Here is a 20406-nt window from a genome sequence, read left to right as displayed (position 1 = left end):
CGCTGCCACCGTGCCCTCTCGCTCAGACACTATCGTTTAACATCGGCTCTGCTTGGTATGCAGAGACAGACAGACGAGGATAGCGAGCAAAAGAACGGAGATGAAGGATAGATGGGAAAATAGAAGAGGCAGATGGAGAGAAAGACAAACGGGGAGAGTAGGAAGGATAGTTCAGGTGGCGGTGATGGCGGCGGCTCGGGTGGGTGGGCAGAGGAGGGGTGCTGCTGAAGGTTGCTGTGCCCGTCTTTGAGGCACGCTTGATTAAAACTCTGGTCCAGTACCTGCGGTGGCGGGGCAGGGGAGAGGGGAGGAGGGAGAAAAGTGGGCCAGGGCGCGTCTCTAATCCGCTCTCGGAAGGCTTCCCAAATTGATTTATCAAAAACAATGGCCTGGCTTTTGAGGAATATTAATCCTCACAGTTTCAATATCGGGCAGCTCTGCCGCCGCTTCCTGTAATATTGCCCTTCAGCCAGTCACGGCAGGAAGGTGAGTCCTTCATCTTCTGCTCAAGTACAAAGAGACAGAAGAAAAAGAAAAAGAAAAAGGGGAGACAAGCCAGGCAGCCGTATATGCCAGACAAAAGGAAATCACTTCCTTTTATGATGGAAAGTATTGCCTTTGTAATGAAAATCTCAAGGTGTATGGAAATGTCTGTATATGCCATTCTCTCTTTTATGTTTATGTTGATATTTTTTGAGCTGCAGTTTTGAGAGGATTGATTTATCAAATCTGCAAATGATCCATACCAACAGCAGTGCTCTGCTGCTCTTTTAAGCCTGGCTCCAGTGAGCTTGAATGATGATTGGCTTTGTTTCCTGGAAAACAGCTTTGATGATCCACATGACAGGAGCAAGTCCAGGCCAGATCTCTACCAAGATTTCAGCTAGAGCCGCTAGCCAGCCGTGGCCTGGTTTACATCACTGGCTCTGCAGACTGAGCTGAGCTGGCTGACTAAATATGTGGCTGGCTGGCTTACTAACTAGTTAACTGGCTGACTGTTTGGCTTTACGTATGATTTTTTTTTTTGGATGGGGGGGCCAACTGGCTGAGCGCACGGCTTAACAACTGTCCAGCTTTTTGGCTTATTGGCTGACGGCCTGCTTTAAATTTTAACAAAAGCTGTGAAGTTCAGCCAGAGGTAGAGAGCTTCTTAGGTTGCTCACATTTACTATTCACTCACACTGAACCTAAAGCAGCTGTGGAATACCTGGACTTTACGAAAGCACTCTGTCAGAGCAGTTTTTTGGTCCTTCGGGGAAGATTCAAGTCAAGTTTTAGGTCTCAAGATTAAATCAAGTCGAAGTCATTCGGATATCTTTGTTCATGATGCTGCATTTGTTAGCGTTTTTGTTACATTACTGATAACTGATCTACTTTTGGCTGTCTGGTTTTTGTTTATTGTTCTGGTGAAGTGTAATCCCACCCTAGTCTGTGATTGTTAGTTTTGTAACTTGAATGTGTATATAGGCTGTATAGTAGCTACAATCTTACCAGTTTGTTACACTGTGTGAGATGGTTCTAATAACGTCTGAACAATTGGGCATGTCAGGTGATGCAATGAATGTCTGCTGAAACGTAATGCTTCAATGTAAACTGAGAAAAAAAAATAATTGGTGTGTTGGGAGACACCATTATATTTCATCATTCATCTGTGCTGCTCTTGAGTTTAGAAAATTTGGTAAAATAATAAAAGATCCCCGGACAAAGCGTGCAGTAAAACGTGAAAAGAAGAGGAGATCTTGAAACTGTTGAGGACTGTGGAAAATAAGGCAGAGTGAAATGCTGATTTTGCAATGTAAATCTGATTTAAAAAAAATAATAATAATAATTCTTTTTTCAGTACATTATAATAGCTCTCCAGTGTTTCCTGCGTATTCTGATTGATTACATTTGTCTCGTTGAGTTGCCAAAGCTTTAAATCATGTGTAAACATCTCTCAGTACACAAGACTACTATTTTTAATTCATAACCAAAGATTTTACCACATTTTTCTGAGTCCTACAACTGTCTCCGTCTCAAGCCTACAGCCCTTCTCTCTAGTAAATCATCACATGATGGTCATGGAGTATTTCAGTTAGAAAACGCTGAGGAGAAGTGATTAGAGATAAGCTTTCTTTGTGTCTATCTGCTGTCCCGTTCAGCTGGGGAGAACAAATATTGCTGTGTATAAACAAGCAGACTTGGCTTCATGTTATAGAATATCAGGCTTGTTTAGGTACGGATCCAAATCATGCATTTGGGTTGGCTCAGAGGATTGATTGCGCTTACAGCAGATTATTCCATGTTTGTCTTTGTTTAATCTAATCATTTTACCAGGATCAGTGGCCAGTCTGTGTGTTTGTCTGCTACAAGCTGTCTGATTCCTCTCTCCAGCATATCTAAGAGCTCTGTTTGTTCACGGCCCATTCCTCCAGTTTCTTGATCATTCGCACTGTCACTGTTTCATCCTCTCTTTAACTTTTTCATCCACATTTGTAAATATGCATGTCTGTGTATGTTTTCCTCTAGTAATGTCTCTGTTCTGTTCGCCGCTTTCAAATTCCCTTCATTTTTAGGTAGAAAATATTTTGCATCTGCTATTTTTTCAGATCTTCTCGAGATCTGTTCCTAGAATATCTTTCACCCCTCCTGCAACAGCACTGGTTAGGTCATTAATTCACTATAATAGTGAAGGAACCTGATTCATGGGCTCTATGCACAAGACCCAGTGTTGGCAATGATGACAAAGCAGGAGGGGGATTTGCTGCCTCCAGACTTTAAAATTCTTTTACTAATTCTTTGGCGCAAATTAGTGTATGTAAAGTTCAGCCATTTTTGGTCCATTAAAACCAGTGCAATCATTTGAAAACCTCCACACTGAAGAGTATTTGAACATATTGTGAATATTTGAACAGCACTTATTGCTTAGTCAGACTAAGACTGAGGAAAATGTATACAGTCATCGTCATTTTACATTTTATGTGTTTCTCCTCAGGTCCAGAGTACGTCATGGATGCCTCATCAACAATATGTTATGCAACCTACAGTAAGTATTCTACCATTCACCTGCACAAGGTGCCCTTGACTGCCCACCCTTAGTTGAACAGCTATGATTTGTTTCCACCTTCTCCTTCCTGCACAGTATTTTGTGAGAGTTGGTGAAAGGTTTAAGAAGGACATATTTTTAAATTTTATTTTACGGTTGTGTTGAAAATAGTTTCCAACTTGGAGAGTTTATTTTTATATTTAGAGCAATATGACTGACCAGAAAAATAGACTGAGTCTGGAAAAACGTTTCAGACGCATTATTCCTCTGCTGCAGGTCAAATGTTAAGCCAACTAACTGCACACATGTACACTATACATGAAACCCTCTCTTGGTGAAATGATTACACCATGTTGGTCCTGCAGTTACTGTACAGAGTTCCATAAAGCACATGATCCCATTCTGATAACCACATGTTTCCATCTCTCCTAAGTATACAAACACATTTTGTTTTATTTTTTTGGTTGGGACTTTATAAGTATTGGTTGTGCCAGGAAGCAATTCAGCTTCATTTACCAGACCACAGCACAGGATTGACTGTAGACTGTTGCTCGGGGTTACCAGCCCAGACAGGAGACAAAAATAATATTAATTCAATTTAACTCAATAGAAACACAATCTGCAACAGTGAGGTAGTCGCAATATATCCAGTGGTTCAGCTCAGTTATTGGGGTCAGACTTTACAGAACATTACATTTCAGAGTGTCCAAATTCCTGTTTATACCAGAGTTTGTAATGACTGGCAAAGTCATACTTTCCTTCTATTAGGGAAAAATATATGGTTTTTTTGTGATTTATTGGCTGATTCACTTTTTGATTACAAATCAAACGATTAAAGATTATTTAATTTCTACAGCTTCAAATAGTCCAGTTTGTATATTCAGCTTTACATTCATATTTTGAGCTACCTACGCACAGTATTGTTTAAAAATGTTCAGCAGATTTGCCTCCCTAATATTATAACAACGAAGCACATTAGTGGTTTAGTAAATTGTTTAAAGGTTGAGCTTTTTTAATTGAGCCTGGCACCATAACTGTTCTCGTTTTGTTGCTTAGAGATTTTAAATCATTCTGCCAGAGGCTTTACTGTTTGCTTGAGGCTTTTTGTGGCCCCCGAAGCATATTCAATGTACTTTGCTCCTCGTCGCTCTCGGTTTATTCACAGAAAGAAACTGGGTACCAGTCAAGGGCAAATGTATTTGATTCTTTACAACTATAAAACAGCTTCACTTCATCACATCTAAATATGCGGCTGCTACTTTCGAGGATGGCAGTACAGAGTGCGCTGTCATATTTTATATATTCTAGTACAGTATGTTTACTGAACTGTGCAATACCCCTAAGAAATGCATTATGGGACGGTATATAATAAGCATGTAAAAACTGCACGGCGGTTGTAATTTTATTTATACAGTCGGTTATTTTCTCTTTGGAAAAGAAATTGCCACCCTGAGGGTTAACTTGTGTTATTTCTTTGTGTGCTAAAGTTACCTCTAATGAATCACACAGCCGTATAATTTAAAACATGCTTTAATATCAAAGTTCACTATTCTGTACTAATGAGCAAATGAATATGAATATGGGTGAATAGATAGCACCTTACAATTAGAATTTATCACCCAAGGTGTTTGGGAAGTATCTTGCAGAACAGCAAAATATAATTAAGTTATATGGTGCAAGAAACACTCTATGCCCTGGATAGATACCAAATAATCACCTGAAAGTCTCACTATGAAAAAAACAATACTTCACATTTACATTATTGTTCACTAGTATACACTAACTCAATGCCGATAGGACACCTGAAAATATAATGATCTCATATTTTCTCTTAGTTGTTGGTGGTGATACTATCTGTAAAAGTGCCAATAGCCTCGGTCAAGAAGGCAACTGCTTGTGAGTCCCTGCAACTGAACAAATTTGGCAACACTGGACTCTACAGCTGGTCCTGCACTCACTCACGGGAGGAGTGCTCAACCAGCCGCATGGCTCCCCGCTGTGGCCATTTACCCATCAGTCCTACCCATCTCACTTCCACTCCCGCTGTGGGACAGTGAACATGTAATCTGGTCGCAGCAGGCCACCAGCCAGCCCGGCAGACACACACAGACAAACACACACACACACACACACCACACCCAGCTGTAGCTGCAGCTGCCCTCCGAGGCACTCCGTTTGCCTTTCAGCCCCGCGACTTCCTGCCTTTTCTGCGAGTATCTTAACTCACCTCCACCCTGCTGTTGTCGACCTCCTTCTCAGTCAGGTATGCGCTTTCCTGGTGACACTGGTTTCACACTGAATTAAAGCCAGCTTGCTAAGAGACTACCTATTTTAGCTGCTGCTGCTGAGTCTGTCTGTTGTGAGAGTGAGGGTTTCATGGGTGATAGGCAGCAGTACAAGGTGAACCTCTGAAACCACTGATCGTGTAACTGCGCGGCATGTCCAGGGCTATCTGCTTGTGTGAACCCGTATGTTTCCACAAGCATCTGCGTTTGCACACATCTGTATATCTGCATGTGTGCTTGCATCCAGACTGTACTAACGCTCGTGTTTGTTTAAATGTACACACCATTTTCTTCATCGTCTGGCTTCTCAGACTCTTAGTCATGTGTTGTTATGGTCGGTCTGTCATCACGTAGAGAGAATATACACAGCCTCATCATCTATGTTTGTGTAACTGCTCATGTTTGTCTGATACATGTTTGTGTGCACTGTATGTGTTATGTATCACCATATGTGTGGTCCATACTGATTATTCCCTACCAGCCTGACAGCCATCCATCTTCCTGCCTTATGTCATGAGGCCCATTGGAGCCTTTGGCACTAGCCTCTAACCAGCAGCCACGTTGTCCTGTGGGGTACGTCTCATCACGCCCTCATGCCAGCAGTAGCCATGTGTCCATATCCGTCCCCATGGCCCCGTCCCCATTATGTTCCAGTGTCTCTTTCTGTCACCAAATGGCTGCTAGGTGCTAACCCCAGCTGTCATAGCCGTCAGTGTATCGTAGCTACCAATCTGTCTCCCTTTATGACCCACGCTCATATGAACTACCAGCTACATACACAGCAGACCACCCTTTACACACACTTACACAGTCTGCCATCAGCTCGGTGAATCACATCAAATTAGCCAAGCGTCCTAGCTTCAGATGCTTGGGGGGCTACTCAAAGCATTAAAAACCAATTGATTGTGCTGCAATTTGGCGGCTCCCTCCTCGTGTCGCGTGTTAAACCAATGGAGCGTTGTGCAATGGTGCTCCTGGTGTCGGGGCAATATGGAGGCGGCCGAGCGTGGAAGGGGAAGAGGTCACAGCCAACCAGTCATTGAATAGAATAGAATAGAATAGAATAGAGTCAAGTAGAGAGAGTACAATATAAATGAATAGAACTTAGAATAAAATTTTAATGAATAGAATATAGAATAGAATGTAGAATATAATAGAATACAATGTAGAATAGAATAAAATTGAAAGTAGCATAGAATAGAACACAATGTAGAATAGAATTAAGTGGAACGCAGAATAGAATAGACTAGACCCCTGTGTCTGTTTGCAAGCTGACAACAGCTCGGCCAAGCGTTGGCTTATTGCACAGTAAACAGAGAGCATTGCAGCATGTATTGCTTCGGCAAAAGTGTTTGTTTGTATGTGACTAGATTAAGTTTGACAAGTCTGTCCATACGAAACTGGACTTCATCCCGCCGAGGAGCCGGTACTTTGTTTGCAGTAAGAAAGAGAGACTTAGGAGAGAACAGTTTTCAATATGTGTTTATCCTCAATTAATGGACCAGATGTACGTGGTGTGGAACTTGATAGTAAGTGACAGTGTTTTTGAGAGTGGACAGCTAAATGAAGCTACAGACTGTTCTTCCAGGTGCTGTTCTGCTTTTCTTTTCCTCTCTGCTTATATCTGTTTGTTTTCCTTCTCGCTTCTCCTCTCATACTGTCTCTTTATTTGGCAGTTAGGCATGGGATGTCAGAACAGCGTGACCACTTGCTCTTTATGCTCTCTTCTCCGGTCAGTGCTGCACAAGCACAGGAGACCTTGTAGATGTGGAGAAAAACTTGAACGGCCCCAAATGACAAATACACATGTGCAGCTCACACACAGATACACAACGACTTAAACACACATATTGTTTGAGTGCAGAAACACTCACTTACGTACAGATCATCAATCACACACGCACAAGCTCTCAAATTCACTTCACACTGCCAAAGAGTGCTGGAGTAACTGCAGTGCCAGCCATGCGCAGCATTGCTGTCTTTCCCCATGACTTATCCGTACTCTTCGGGGTTGGTTTTTTTCCTCACTCTGAGCTGTATGTGCTTCAAGTGTGCATTTACCGGGGTGCATTGGCCCTTACATACTGAGGGTGAATTATTGAATTTCTCTCAGTTGCACCCCACCCCGGCTAAAGCTTTGAATAGACGCTCTCTGGGTCTCTTAGAACTGAACCATAACTATCTGCCCTCATCGGATAAGGGTGAATCAGTGCACTCTGTGATACCCATCTCCCCGCTTGACATTAAAAACGCTCCGCGGATTCAGAGGGGGAACATTATGTTGGGTCTCTTGGATTTGACTGGCGAGGCAGAATTTGAGACAGGGCTGCACTCGTCCTTGAGTTGCTCTCACCGCTCTATCTCTGTGCTCTCTATCTTTTCAACCCTCTCTCCCATCTTCACTCCCGCTCTACCTCTTTTTCAATACATCTCCCTCTCATTTCTCCCTCTTTTTTTTTTTTTTTTGTCTCTCTCCATCTCTCCTGCTTTCCTTTCTTTTTCTGTCCTTCTCTCCTCCGCTGCCCTTTCAGAGGACAACTGTAGCTACTGTGTCGGTGCCAGTGAAAAATCGTCTGTTCCGAGTTAAAGTTTCCTACATATAGGCGAGATATTGTTGCAGAGCCACGGGGTGACTGACAGAGAGATTGAGCGGCTGCATTTACTCTATAAGCTTTTAGATATTACCTCGACAAATCTTTGCGATAGCAGCAAAAACTACATTTTGAGACAAAAGCCGATATGCTTTGGTGGGAAGGCTTTATTAGCCGGCTGTGTTTTTTTTAATTGGATTTCTAATCGTTTTTTTTCCTTTTGTAAATAGTGTAAATATTCTGAAGAGATCCTTGTGTGTGAAATGATCCATTTGTCTACAAAAGGCAGTCAGAGAACCGGCTGATAAACGATTACAGTCCGACTGCAGAGAGGAATGGACCTCCCACGAAGACATGACAAATACTGTTACATGCTTCATCTAGCGCCCTTATCCTCTTTTACACACACATACATGCACACATAACTTCTTCAAATACCATGTCCTCTTCACTGAGGACAAGTAAGTGGTTTATTTTTCCTCGTAACTTAATTACTAAAAGGAGTTTAAAATCATAAACAGTCATAAAACTGAAATTAATAGTTTGGATCTACGTCTTTCTCACAGACACACACACACACACACACACACACACACACACACACGCTGTATATTCTATCTATAACAAAGCAACAGCATTACCATAAACTGTCTCAGTCATGGTCTGTAGTCTCCAAACTTTGATCTGTATTTTTAGCCTGCAGCGCCTCATGTGACAGCAACTGTGTTTTTAAAGAAGCTAAATCACATTGGTAAAAATGCATCTAGTCAATTGAATATGCAATCCAATGTGCATCCCCTGAGATATTGTGCCTGATGGACAGGCAAATGAATCAATAAGTGGAAGGGGGCCGATCCGTCATCCCTCTCCTTGTCATTTCATAGTGGAGGACAAATAGACACACAGTAGATAAACATCATTGTCACATTGCCAGAGGTGAGAAATCCTTCATCTGTATCAGGCTCCACATGTTAATCTGTTCACATACATTTTTGTGGCTTCCTCAGCTGCTTCGATTTCACAGTAACGATTCTCCATTCCCTGTAGGTCTCGTGTTTGCAATTGAGATTTTCAAAACCATTAAAAAAAACGAGATTTTAAAATTTCCACACGACGGCGAAGAGAAAGATAAGCCGCTACCCCACATCACTGTCAACTTGTGAGGTTTCATTCATTGCTATTCATGAGTGTGCGTGACCATTTCTCCGCCGCCTTGGTCGGGTAAAATGAGCGGTTCATCTCACCACCGCTCAGTCTATGGCTCACTGTGTCTTATAGTTAGACTGCGTTGTTAATAGTAGGGCAAACCTGGTAGTCTGTTAGCCCCCGGGGAGGGATTCATGCTGCAGATTAGAGTGGAAGACACGGGATGCCGGCTCCCTTTTTTGGGCTTACCCGAACAGAGAGGTGCCTGAGGGCATCTGGAGAGTGTGGTCACAGCGGAGGTCGGCGAAGGGAGACTTACTGCTGCTACTGTAAAGCTTAATACAGCACCAACACAGAGCAGGAGAAATAAGAGCACATTCAGACAACATTCAGATGTTGGAGGACTACAGGAGTTCTACCCACTCTCATATTATGATATTTCATTAAGAAACCTTTTTTTTGTCTTTGTGGTTTCCATGGTTACAGTTGCATTACCTATAGTGTATAGCCTTCGGATGGGCAAGCCTGTAATATAAGAGGTCCCCGGAATTATGCACTGTATACAATTACCTTTCAATCATCAGCAGATGTTTCTCTAACACCAGGCTCTCCACACCAAGAATGACTGACTGAACAAGCTTAGTCTATGTGTGTGTGTGTGTGTGTGTGTGTGTGTGTGTGTGTGTGTGTGTGTGTGTGTGTGTGTGTGTGTGTGTGTGTGTGTGTGTGTGTGTGTGTGTGTGTGTGTGTGTTTGATAATGTGTGTGTTACCAAATACCTATGCAACGCTAAGGCTTTAGTCGAATAAACCCTGTAGCCTGGAGTATTCTGCAGTGTTCATGCACACACCAGCATCAGTATCCAAACCACAGAAGCTCAGGTGGAGAAACCAACTGTCAAATACAGCGAGGAATGTGTTGAGTCAAGCCCAGGTTCTCTTTCTCGTGAATGACACAAGAGATGCTTTGTTTTAATGAAAGACTCCGTAAGAATACAGCCACAGTTGTGGTTTGATGTTCTTGAGGTTTTTGATGTGCCTCTCTTTTGTCCTTCTGCCGCCTAACTTTCACATTTCACCTGACAGAGAGCACATGCGATTTTAAAACTCATGCTTGCTTCTTACTAGGCTGCTAATGATATTGTGTACATTGTTGGAACATTACACAAGGTTGGTTTTAATAACAAGACGCCTACTTGCGATGCAGTGAAACACCAGCAGTGAGGATCGGTGTGTGAACTTCTCTTTGTGGACTCAAGCTGTTTTCACTCAGTGAAGGCATTGCCTATAGGTTGGGATATATCAACACCAGTTTCAAGCAGTGTAGACAGGCAATCATGTTGGATATTATAACCTGCAGCAGGGCTAGAGATGAGTAAAATGGCTAGCTGTAGGGGTGCTGTGATCGGGTTGTTGGGGCTGATACTGATCAGTGTTCATGTCATCACAATCAGACACTTTAAATTGGGTCTTTGCAGGATTTTATTATGGTGCGTTTTTTTTAAGCAACTAGGAAGTGGGAGAGTTGCGACCCCTGAGTGGGATAAAACACCTGAACGGCTGTCGAACTGGGAATTTCCCACTCGGAAAGTCTGAGGTTTTTCAGAGCTCCTTAAAAGTCTGTCTGACGTCACTCGATGTGACAACGTTTGTCACTTCACGGTTGATTTAGGTCATACTAATTAGAGCAGGGTATTTTCCTTGTAAACAATACTAAGTACTATATTGACAGACAACGACTAGCAGTAACAGCCCTCTCACACCGCCATGACCGTGTTGCCGTTAGTTTGCTGGCTGTTTTAAATGTTATCTGCTAAAAACGACATGTAGAAATGTAGTGTCCACGTACTAATGACCTTATGACCTCCATTTCTTCCCTGTGATGGTCTGTATGGGTGAGATTGTCCCTTTTCTGTATTAAGACAGCAGATTTCCTGGGGCTGCCATGTAGCGTCTTTGTTGTTGTCATGTGAACGTTCTCAACTGGGAAGTCGGAGGTTACCAAATCGAAACGTTCCCAGCTGCTTGAACGCACCATTAGGGAGCTACTGCAGAAAAAAACAAAACATAACACATCTCTCATTTTTAAGGTTCCATGATTTTCTTTATTGGACTCTAAAGTAATAAACTTCTAGTCCATCTGCAGGACAATTGTCATCGTGTGTGTGCTTGACTACAACAAAAATAATAGTCCCACTTTGATGATATTTTTGTGATCACAAAACTGCATTAAAGTCTTTTACACCTCCCAAAATAATCCTTCAAAAAGAAATGCTATTTTCAGTTTCACACAATCAGCCTGAAAACACTGCCGAGCTGCCTGTACCCTGAGACCAGAATATAATTACCTTAACAGCCTACTGAACGCGGTGGACATCCTTCAGCCATAATGGATCCAGCAGTAAACAGTCACTATTTGTGTGACATTTATGTATCTGCCTCACCTATTTTACAATTGTTTCTTCTGATCAGCAAACATAAAGACCAGGTAATGAAAATCAGCTGATACCGACCAGCCATTCACTTGTAATGAGTAGTCATTAAAAAAACACTGCTGGTCGTAAGATTTTTTTTTTTTTTTTTTTACAAGATTTCTTATTTACTGTACATTATCTCTGGTCGTTGAGTGTTTGTCAATGTATTTTACAACCGAGGAGCTGATATCATCTCATCTCCTGTCTAGAGCGGGATCAATACCATCTTAAGCAAGATGGGTTTTTCACACACACACACACACACACACACACACACACACACACACACACACACACACACACACACACACACACACACACACACACACACACACACACACACACACACACACACACACACACATCACCAAAACGTGTGCATACATTGACTCGCACATTTGTAACAGATACGTCTGCAGCATCTATTATCTTTGCTCTGTCTCTTTCTCTTACACACAGAGGACAAATCAAAAACATATATTGTCTATTTGTGTCAATCTCTTTCTCATTTCTTTCCTCTCTAGCCTGTCAACGAACTGACACACAACCAGACAGACACCGGAACGAACACACACACACACACACACACACACACACACACACACACACACACACACACACACACACACACACACACACACACACACACACACACACACACACACACACACACACTAAAACCCCCAGTCTCACAGACACTCAGTCTCACAAACACAGAAAATCGAAATCACAAATCGGCTTAACTCTCCCTGACACGTCTGTGAATTAAGCTTTTCCGTTGCTCTCCCTTTCCCATTATAAAGGCATTGTCAGAGGCTGAATCAGTAACAGGTAGCTCACAGCTCCTGCTGCTTCCCTCTCACTCCTCTCTTTCGCCTTCCTTCTCCCTTCCTCACCTTCTCTCTTCTTTCTTCCTCTTCCTTTGTCTTCTCTCGCTTTCTCCCTCTGTGTGGTCCTCAGCCTTTGGCTCTAATCCCCCCCCCAAGTCCATCTTCCCTCGCTCCTGTCTTCCCCATGACCTCCATCGGCTCTGTCCTTAATCATCTACCTCCTGTCCTCTCGCTGTCTTTCTGTCTCTCTCCTCATTTCCCCTCTTCCTCTCCTTTATTCGTCTGTCACAGCCTCTGGTAAAACGATAGTAAGTAGTCTGTATTTCTGTTTGGTGTTAAGTTATACTTCACAACATTTCAGAGAAAAAAAACGTGTGCTTCTTACTTGACTAGATTTATATGACAGCTATAATTACTTTAAAAAAAAAATTTTGTCCAAAGTGTATTATCCGCTTCTGATGTGATGCATTATTATACAGTAATGTATCAGTACTATCAATCCAATAATATGTAATATTATAGCAATGACAGAGTCCACTAAACCTGCACATGAAGCCCTTGAACTTATTTGGAGTTAATTGTATTGATCATGTGCTCATACTTCTACCCAATGTCTGATTGCAAAGACTTATGCTCCGTTTCAAATTGTGTACCTACGTAATAACACTTACTATTTTTAGTGGATAAGTGCACTCACACTGACAAGTATGGAAACATGCAGTCCACTGTGAGTACCCAGGAGATGCACTCAAAACGGTCCAAAAGTCTTGACATATTTCATGTTGACCTTTATTACTCTTCACTCCACACACAGCATATATTAGGAAACTGAGATTACTTTTTATCCGGTTTTTTTTTTTTTAATCTACATTAGAGCTAATTTGTGTGGCGGAACCTATTTTATTGAAGGGATTGGCTAATCTGCACTTACATTATAACTAGACTAAGTTCAAACATATTCAGAGCCGGTACAAAAGGAATACTTCTTCCACCAGTGATCTCAGCATGCCACCCAGTTTCTTTATTTCTGCGTGGAGTCGTAATTCTGAGCAGGATCACATGAAGCCTGCACACAGAGTCAGAGAGGCAGGGAGACGGAAGTGGCGGGGGAGGAGGGAGGAAAGAGAGAGTTGGCTGGCTGTGTTGTGAATGCAGGGAGTAGACAAGCAGAGCATTTTTGACAGGCTGTGTCTGCACAGTTTGTTCTCCAACAGGCCCACACAGAGTCACCAGTGGGGTGCACACATGCACACGCTCGCAAACATGCACTCTCAAGAGTTGCACGCTCATGCACACGCAAACAAACACTGTCAATCTCGTTCACACTCATGCACAAGTGCGTTGCAGGCTTACCCACAAACACACACAGGCACACTTACAGTACAGACACATACACAAAAATGAGAAGGCTGAACAGAGGAATAAGGGCTGGTTTTGAAGGCGCTCCTCCCAAAGCTTCAGTGCCGGGGAAATGGAGCTATCATGACAAGGGATGAAAGAGCAACAATGGTTTCATCACTTTCCCTCATGTTTCACCGCACTGTGAAAAAGCAGCTTCTAGCGTTCTCATCCACCCGTTAGGGAAAACATGCTGTGCATTATACCAAGAGGGGAGGCTCAACAGTGAGGGAGGGACGGAGAGGAAGCATCCTCTCTCTCAGCAGCCAGCGAACCACACAAACACATCTTGTTGATACATCAGCAGCGCGTATTGACAATTTTGATGCACCAAAGACAGTAGAGTGTATTGATCTTGACGATGTCCCTGAGTTCTGTTGCTGTTTATTGACAGAGTCGCTCTTTCCTTCTTCTTCTCTGGCCGTGCTGTCCTCATGTTGCCTTCTGCCTGTACTTCCTCACACTGTGTCTCACCTCTTTTACCTCGTACCACCACCTCCTTCAGACCATATCATTTATTCTTTTCACCCTCCCTGTCATTTCTTGCTACATAAGAACAAAAACAAATTGACGCCACTGTTTCAAACATTTGTATAATTTATTTGTGGCCAACATGAGGACTAGCAGACACTTTGTGGAGGTGAAGAGGAATCAGAATAAAGTTGGAACTCCAGGAAGGATCACATGAAGCGTGCATATTGGGATATGCACCAAAAGAATCTTCATCATCTCTTCTGTTCCCTCTTTCATCTCAACTTGTCCTTCTCTTTTACCTCCTTCCCCCAGGGTGCAGTGATCACGCCAGCCATGGACCACACTATGTCCATGCAGCCTGCCAGCATGATGGGCCCTCTCGCCCAGCAGATGAACCATCTGTCCCTGGGCACTACAGGAAGTGTAAGTACCCCTCACTGTGGCACAATGAATCACACAACCCCATGTTGTTGTCATAGTTGTCATGGGAGAACCTCCAAGTTGACAAAAAAAAAAAAAAAATTGCTGATAAACTTATCTAGGGCGACTTCAGTTATTACTCTGTGATCATAGCAGTAAGATTTATGAGCTGCAAGAAGTCTTGGGTAGACTTTTCTACTGGGTTTTGCCTTTACACAGCATGTTAGCTCCACTCTGATATATGGACGCACTGCTCAGAGCTGAAAGAAAATAATATTAACCCCTTCTGCAAGTTTTTGTGGATACAATATCTTTCCTAAAACAGGCTTAATCACAGTTTGTTTTCAGTTCATATGAAGCCCTGTTGGCACAATTATGGAGAGCAACTGAACTCAAAATGGTCATAAATGTGAGTTGCATAATCTACAGATGAAAAATAAGATTTGCAAATATGTCCAACAGTTTGTTCACATTCTGGGTACTCACAAATGCGTGTTCCAATCCACACACAAATACCAAGCAATTCAAACGCATGGAAAACATTTTCACAAATGTACACATCACAACTTGTGTAAAAACATAAAAACATTTTACGTATGTAAATCTCAAAAGTTCATACACCAATGTAACATGATTCGTACAGTGAGTCTGTAATCCCGCATTTAACAAGAAACACAAAAAAAATGTCAAATATTTTTCAATATTTGTATACAGAGGAAACTTTTGAAAGTGAAAATGATCAAATGTGTAAAAATCAAGTTAAACGTACATAGTTCAATGTTTTGTTTTGGCCGTAACAGACACCGGTGACAGGAAAGTTTGGATTTCTATGCGTTTGAACTTTGTCGGAAACATTTGGTAACATTACAGGTAATTTTCTGTTGACACCATCGCAGCACTATTGATAAAGGAAAATGAGTCCGATTTTCAACAAAAGTGTCAGTATTATATTAAAACGGTTCAATTGGCTTATGGAAAAACAATCCCTCTAATTCATTCACTTTTAACAGTTAATCAGCTGTTGATTGTAAATTGCATTCACATAGTCTCAGTTTTTTGGAGGCGTAGAAAAAAACATAACTTTATTGTGTTTCATGTTTCTGTGACAAAACTGAAACCATATTCAGTCATAGAAAAATACATTTTCAATGTATTTGTGGCCTGCTGTTCTGCTGTTGTTCCTTTTCATCATACCTGTACAGAAAAATGCAAAATATCTAAAAGTCTACATCTGCTTTTAAGAGATGAAACCGAAAATCATATGGTTAGAAAGAAAGTGGCTGGTGCCCATTGCATTATGGGTGAGGACGACCAGGTTGGAGGGTTTTTATCCGGGAGAACATTGTTCATTTAGCTCAGAAACAAAAGTACACACGGAGTAAGAGATGGATTTTACGTTTCCTTTCGAGAAAGCCAAACCTTCTTAGGCTGTCGCCACATGTGCTCAGCCGTGGAGCTGCCATATCATTTGTTTTACACTGCATGTATTCACCGGCAGATATTGAGAGAGCATATTTCCTCCCTGATCTTCCACATTAAACAGATTTCCTGTGAAGCTTAACAGTGTGACAGGGCTTTCTGTTTTCCACCTTCTTCACTTTCACCCTCTAATTTCTGTTTCGTTCTCACACTTTGTGTCTCCCTCACTCTCTAAATCACACATCAAATCTATCACTCCATCGGTTTCCCTTATTCCACACACTCACTTACAGTCAATGCCCCTTAAACCATGACCCCCTCCCTGCCCCCCCCCTCCCCCCCGCTCCCCTGTTTCAGGATCAAGTCGACTTAGAAGTGTCACACAGTTCTGAAGCCGGACTTCCTGCTCTAACCCTGCTGCCCGGGGGCAGGCAAGCAGACAGCTTTGCTCCAGCACTACGTTTGATCTCTCTGTGTCTGTTTCTGTGTGTATGATTGAAACAGGGCCGTATTGTACAGTTACCCATGTGTTTCCAGGTGAGCTGTCAGCGACTGTGACGCCATGTTGGCTCTGTCAGGAATGCCCCCTCCCTAATCTGCCTCAGCTGTGCTAACAGCCAGGATTAGAGACAGGCTAATCTATGATGATGGCTTCTGATGTCTGATGGGTTGTATTATAGGAGAAAGTGGGTTAAGGCACTCTCCCTCCTTTTTTTTTTTTTTCATTTCTGGTTTACCCTCTCCACCTCTCCCCTTTCTGCCTGCTTAGCTTTCCTGAGGCAAAGCGCTGTGTAGCCTAACTTCTCTACGGCTGAGCTGCACACACGGCATGCCACACTTGATCATCTCTGGGAATTGAGACGTGTTTCCTGTGAAGCCGATTCTTACGCCAGATGTGAAATCTCTTTCATACTGCCTGATTGGGAAAGCCTGTTAAAAGTGGGGTTAGGAACCGGGATCTGTAACTATCCGTGTAGTAAACTGGACTTGACACCGCATACTCTTAAAGCACATTCCTCAAGTGCACACACATGTGGTGAGGTTGTTTTGGTTGCCCCTGCTGGTCACGTGATTTAACCTTGGCAGCAGAGGAGCACCTGCAACGAGCACCGTCTCCAGAGTCAACAACATATCATGGCTGCCTCTGGCTGCTGGAGGAGAAGCCACACCTCAGAATACTCTTGGCTGTTCCAGGGCTCGCTGCGGCTGTTTGTGCACAGCTTCGGCTTCCTTCTTCTCTCCAAGAAAAGAACCGAATGTTCCCAGTCCGCCCAAGCTGTGACACTGGTGGTGGTGACCGTAGCTTTCCGAGAACGCTGTGTTATTTTGCTGTGTGGGGTGTTTGGGCCCTGAAAAAGGAGCGGCAAAGGAAAACCTCGCCTCATAACGAGGGAGCGTGGATCGATGCCACCTGATGGTCACTGCTTTGGAATTTCGCTGCTTCACCCGAAAGTGTTCTGTTTTCTGTTCGGTGTCTGTTTGGCTTGAAGAAGTTGATTACAGAACCCTAAAGAACCTAAGGCGTGCTGTTTATGGATGGTACACATAAACATGCCATCCGCGCTGATTTATTTTACCGTGTTTGGTGCATATTGCTCAGTAACTGATTTATTTACCATCTCGGAGCTCTCACCGCTTAACATGAGTCTATCTGTCATGTCAAGTTGTGTGTGCCTCCTAGTTGCTGTGCATGTGTGGATTTGCATATGCTCCCGTTGTCATTTTAGTGTGTGTGTGTGTGTGTGTGTGTGTGTGTGTGTGTGTGTGTGTGTGTGTGTGTGTGTGTGTGTGTGTGTGTGTGTGTGTGTGTGTGTGTGTGTGTGTGTTTGCACGCACGCATGTCAGTGTCTGTGTGTGAGCGACATAGTGTTTGACATGACAAGAGGTGACCTTCCGTCTGTGTTCTCCATCCTATTCCTGTCATTGCATGTAGAACCCAAGTCTCTGTTGTCATGGTGACAGTGGTGATTGACAGCTTCTGTGTCCCTGGAAGACAGATTTGTATGAAGCGCTTTCCTCTATTATCTGGGCTGCTTCTCCGGGTTTCACTGTGGTGAAGTTAAGGACAGTATGTTATTCTACACTTCCATAACTGCATAGCTATATTTAACCTTTTACCCACACAGGGAAAGTTGACTGAGTACGCTCCTTCCTTTCCATCTTCACATTCAAACAGTAACACATGTTGACACGTGGGTGATCCCCTGCACCACTGAGCAGTTTAGTCCTTGCAGGACCTTGAGGGTAATTGTTAGGGGAGGAACAACTCTTTTATGGCATTTTAAAATTTTACAATCAGCTTTGACTGTGTTTGAGGGCTCAAAGCCAAGAACTATGACAATGAGTTTTATTTGTTCCCAGACTTTGAAAATTCTGCTTTAAATATAAAGTTAGTCTTCTTATTATATCTGGATAATAAAAAAAAAAGCACCCCCAAAGGTGTTTCCTTCTTTGTGGGCTCCTGACAAACAAATCGAGGACCCACTCATTTAAAAAAAAAAAAAAAAAAAAACGTCTCCGTTGCTCCACTTGTTGCTAAAAACGTTCCACATAACCTCTAATATGTCAAGACATAAATATCAAATTAGCAAAATAATGTAGTAACAGTCGACTGGTGACTGATTTAGCCGGTATGGTTCTCTGCAGGTTTTCACAAAGCCAAGGGATATGATGAGCTTTTTCATAGTGAAGTGGTACGGCACTGTAATTCACAGCCACCGGTGTCCAATTGTTCCCACCGTGTTGGAGCACCACAGCTCAGATCAATAGTCATCAGAGCCCTTCCCCCACGCCGCACTGCCATTAATAACCTGCGCTGAGTGGCTGGATGCTCTCGCCTTGACCAACTGTTATCCTTCACCTTGCAGATGACACAACAGAACAGCATGTCAACACAGGGAGGATGGATAGATTGACGAGGAGATTGAGTGGCGGAGCGACAGGCGGGTGATTTATTTGAACGTTTAGAAATGCTAATGTGCTGTGCCACGTTCGACCGATGCCAGGATTACAGTTTCTAAAGAAATTCCTGTCGTTGTGGAGAACTGAACGCAGAATTGAAACGGTCCCTTTATCCCTGTACCCATCAGACCCAAACTGTCAATCTGGTGCAGAGGTCCAAACCACGGCGGTGCCGGAGTGGGTCTATCTACGCTATGGATTTTCGTCGCGGCATTGCTGCATTGCGGTGTGAATTTGTACTGTACTTATAGGTGTGTGTCATGGAGAGTGATGGTGGAGAAGAGACTTAAGGAGTCTTCTCACACCAGCCTCGTTAAGGAGCTATTCAGGCCTCCCGTTCATCAAACATACGCACACGCCATCTGCTTCAGGCACAGGTGTGTGCGTGTGCATGTGCATGAATGTATATGTGTGGCTGTGTGTGCGACTCCAAGAGTGAAGCACCATTTATGGCCAATTAGGGAGGCTTTATAATACCCAAACCTGTCCCCTGACTGTGGACAGGGAAATATTAAAAGAGTTGAGATTGGACAAAAAAAAAAATCATCTTTATCACCATAGCAACCCAGTCCAATGGAGCTGGGCTTGACATCCCTGTGACTTGCAACAGCAGCAACTGCAGGAATATGCCTTGCTCAACCTGCCACATTAAATAGGTTAACTAATGGTTGTGGTAGAAGAAAAAGAAAATGATCTTATTAAATTTTCTTGTTAAATCCAATTTAAATTCCTTTAGTAGTCCTGCTGAGAAATATAACATTTCAAATGGACATTCTCCCTGTGACAGGAAGATTTTGATATAGCTAATTATCTTCTACTTCCCTTCATTTGCTTTCATGCAGCCCTCACAAGTGAGTTGCCGGAATATGTTAATGGGGAGGAGAGGCAAAGACCTAAAGTCCCGGGGAAAATTGGTATGCATGGTTTCGATTCACCAGGGAGAAGGTCACTTCAACAATCTGATAGGCCCTCCTCCACGATAGCAGGTTGAAAGAGAGCAGGAGAGTGACAGGAAGGTGAGAGGGAAGGAGGGATGACACAGAGAGGTAATGTGCTAATGTGTCAGGAGGTCTGGATATGCCGCCTCACCCTGTCCTGAGTGTGACAGCCCTGAAGGTGTGATAACCTTAAATTCGCATACGAAGACCCACACAGTCACACTCGCATACGAACGCACACTAACATCCATCCCAGGGCATCCTCCTGGCCATGTGTAGCGTCGGTGGGGGAGTTAATCACCCATGTCCATGGCCTTTAGCTGCTCTCATTAGCGGTGAGCGGTGGAGCCGTACCCGATCCATTAGCAACGCTGCCGGTAATGACACTTCACCAGCACCGCCGGGCCCACGGCCAAGAAAGACTTCGCAGCCCGGCACAGCCCCTCC

The 20406-nt window shown here is 43.2% G+C and overlaps 1 protein-coding gene across 5 annotated transcripts in view; it reads left to right on the top strand.

Moving 5' to 3' along the window:
* Positions 1–20406, top strand: part of rbms3 (RNA binding motif, single stranded interacting protein) — a 279809-nt gene that overhangs the window by 253803 nt on the left and 5600 nt on the right. For all 5 annotated transcript variants that reach the window (XM_069693027.1, XM_069693035.1, XM_069693063.1 and 2 more), the window contains 2 exons: positions 2975–3025; positions 14534–14644. In XM_069693027.1, coding sequence (XP_069549128.1) covers positions 2975–3025; positions 14534–14644 — 162 coding nt within the window. The remainder of the gene's footprint in view (positions 1–2974; positions 3026–14533; positions 14645–20406) is intronic.

The sequence above is a fragment of the Brachyistius frenatus genome, unplaced genomic scaffold, assembly GCF_029030835.1.
Source record: "Brachyistius frenatus isolate BFR_SWC_R1_liver_20210118 unplaced genomic scaffold, ASM2903083v1 Contig_2, whole genome shotgun sequence".
NCBI classification, from domain to species: Eukaryota; Metazoa; Chordata; class Actinopteri; family Embiotocidae; genus Brachyistius; species Brachyistius frenatus.
Note: the sequence above shows the minus strand (reverse complement) of the source record. Positions and strands in the feature narration are given on the sequence as shown.